The sequence below is a fragment of the Fragaria vesca genome, linkage group LG5 (genome assembly GCF_000184155.1).
Source record: "Fragaria vesca subsp. vesca linkage group LG5, FraVesHawaii_1.0, whole genome shotgun sequence".
NCBI lineage: Eukaryota > Viridiplantae > Streptophyta > Magnoliopsida > Rosales > Rosaceae > Fragaria > Fragaria vesca.
The window spans coordinates 25,666,019-25,667,536 of NC_020495.1; the positions used below are offsets into that span (position 1 = coordinate 25,666,019).

At 37.3% G+C, this 1,518-nt stretch overlaps 1 protein-coding gene across 1 annotated transcript; it reads left to right on the forward strand.

The window, feature by feature from the left end:
• Nucleotides 1-306: 306 nt before the first annotated feature.
• Nucleotides 307-1,301, forward strand: LOC101298895. The gene is made up of 2 exons (XM_004300484.1): nt 307-526; nt 634-1,301. The coding sequence occupies exons 1-2, from the start codon at nt 433-435 to the stop codon at nt 912-914; spliced, it is 375 nt and encodes a 124-aa protein (XP_004300532.1). The 5' UTR covers nt 307-432; the 3' UTR covers nt 915-1,301.
• Nucleotides 1,302-1,518: the final 217 nt, after the last annotated feature.

The window sequence follows — 1,518 nt, forward strand, 5'->3', positions numbered from 1 at the left end:
AGTGAATATTGAGAAAAGTGATGCCTTTGTGTTAGCACAGGAACCTCTGGAAGAAAGGAAGGATGCTCTAGCTCACTAGGTTAAGTGCATATATAATGAGAAAAACTATACCAGAATGGAATTGAATCAGATTCCATAATTTATTAACAGATGTACAACACCATGAATCAACATAACAGCATATTTAACCAGCTCATGCATGATACTCCTTTTCCATTTCCTATATTATCTCATGCATTGTTGCATTTCACTATCAACTTTCTTGTTCTTGTCTATTCGATTATTCCCCCATTTCGGATTCTGCAGCAATCATATTACATCTCTCTCAAATCTGATCACAAGTTCATGACAGACAAGGTATGCTCATCAATAAAATCAAGTCATATTTTCATTAGGATTTCTAGTATCTGCATCATTTGATGCAAGTTGATCATGTTGGATCAGTTCTGTTGCATGCTGATGAGAATCAATATCGACTGCAACGGTTGTTACAGAAAAGTAAAGAGAGCCCTTCTTGATATGCGAGGTGAGAGATTTCATCAACCACCTGTTTTTTTTCTTTCTTTTTTTCTTTCAAGTACTAAATCCAGACTATATGTTCGTATGCTTCATGATGATTATGTAATTTTACAGAACTGGAGACACATTTGATAGAGAAAAAGGAGTGCAGGGTGAGCGTGTATGGTAGATTTATTCCACAAGACGTAGCCATCAAGATCAGGAAAAAGACCAATCGCAGAGTCGAAATACTAGACATTCAAGAACTTCAAGTCATCACTAACACCACCAATGACAATGAGCAAGATCAACGTCAAGAACAGCAGAGACCTTTGCTCAGTTCTAACTGGAATCTCATATCCAACAGCTGCGATAACCGCATGGAAACTCGTATACTGAACGAGAAATACTACTAAAATCGTCTCGTTCCATTGGAACAGCAAGAGATAGCAACATCATGCTTCTGTGATCTTCATTGTTCTAGCTTGCATTGATTGTTGGACTAGTATGTATAACTAACTGGTATGTCACATTTAGGGTCACGCTAGATAGACCCAGCAAATTCCTAAGTAGACCCAGCCCTAGGAGATCATGTTTAAAATTCCAAATTTACCCTTAGTTATACCCAACGCAGCATTCAGATGTTGTGCCCCCTAATTATCACTGGTTCCTTTTGCGTCTGTTTGCTGCATGTGGTCTTGTATTATGCAGTCAATCTTGTATTCAATTGTTGGTTCTTCATTCAATTTCCAGATGTATATTTGTTCCATTCCCTTCTTCAATGAACATATGTATTTTTGTTCTGTTCCCTTCTTCAATGAACGTTCTTTTCGACCAAAGAACTATAAAACAATCAAATAAACGATATTGGTATTTCAACAGAGAGGATCCAGATCCTTTCAATAAACACTCGGGCGATTTGAGATGGAATAAACTATAAAGAAGAGCTCAACATTAATTAACCTTATTTCGAACACTTGAGAGAGAGAGAGAGAGAGAGAGAGAGAGAGAGAGAGTAGT

What these genes read in the sequence shown, in the direction of transcription:
- LOC101298895 (XM_004300484.1), top strand. Translation starts at nt 433, where the DNA reads ATGTTGGATCAGTTCTGTTGCATGCTGATGAGAATCAATATCGACTGC. An exon ending in AGCCCTTCTTGATATGCGAG is followed by an intron (nt 527 to 633) that starts GTGAGAGATTTC and finishes GTAATTTTACAG; the next exon opens with AACTGGAGACACATTTGATA.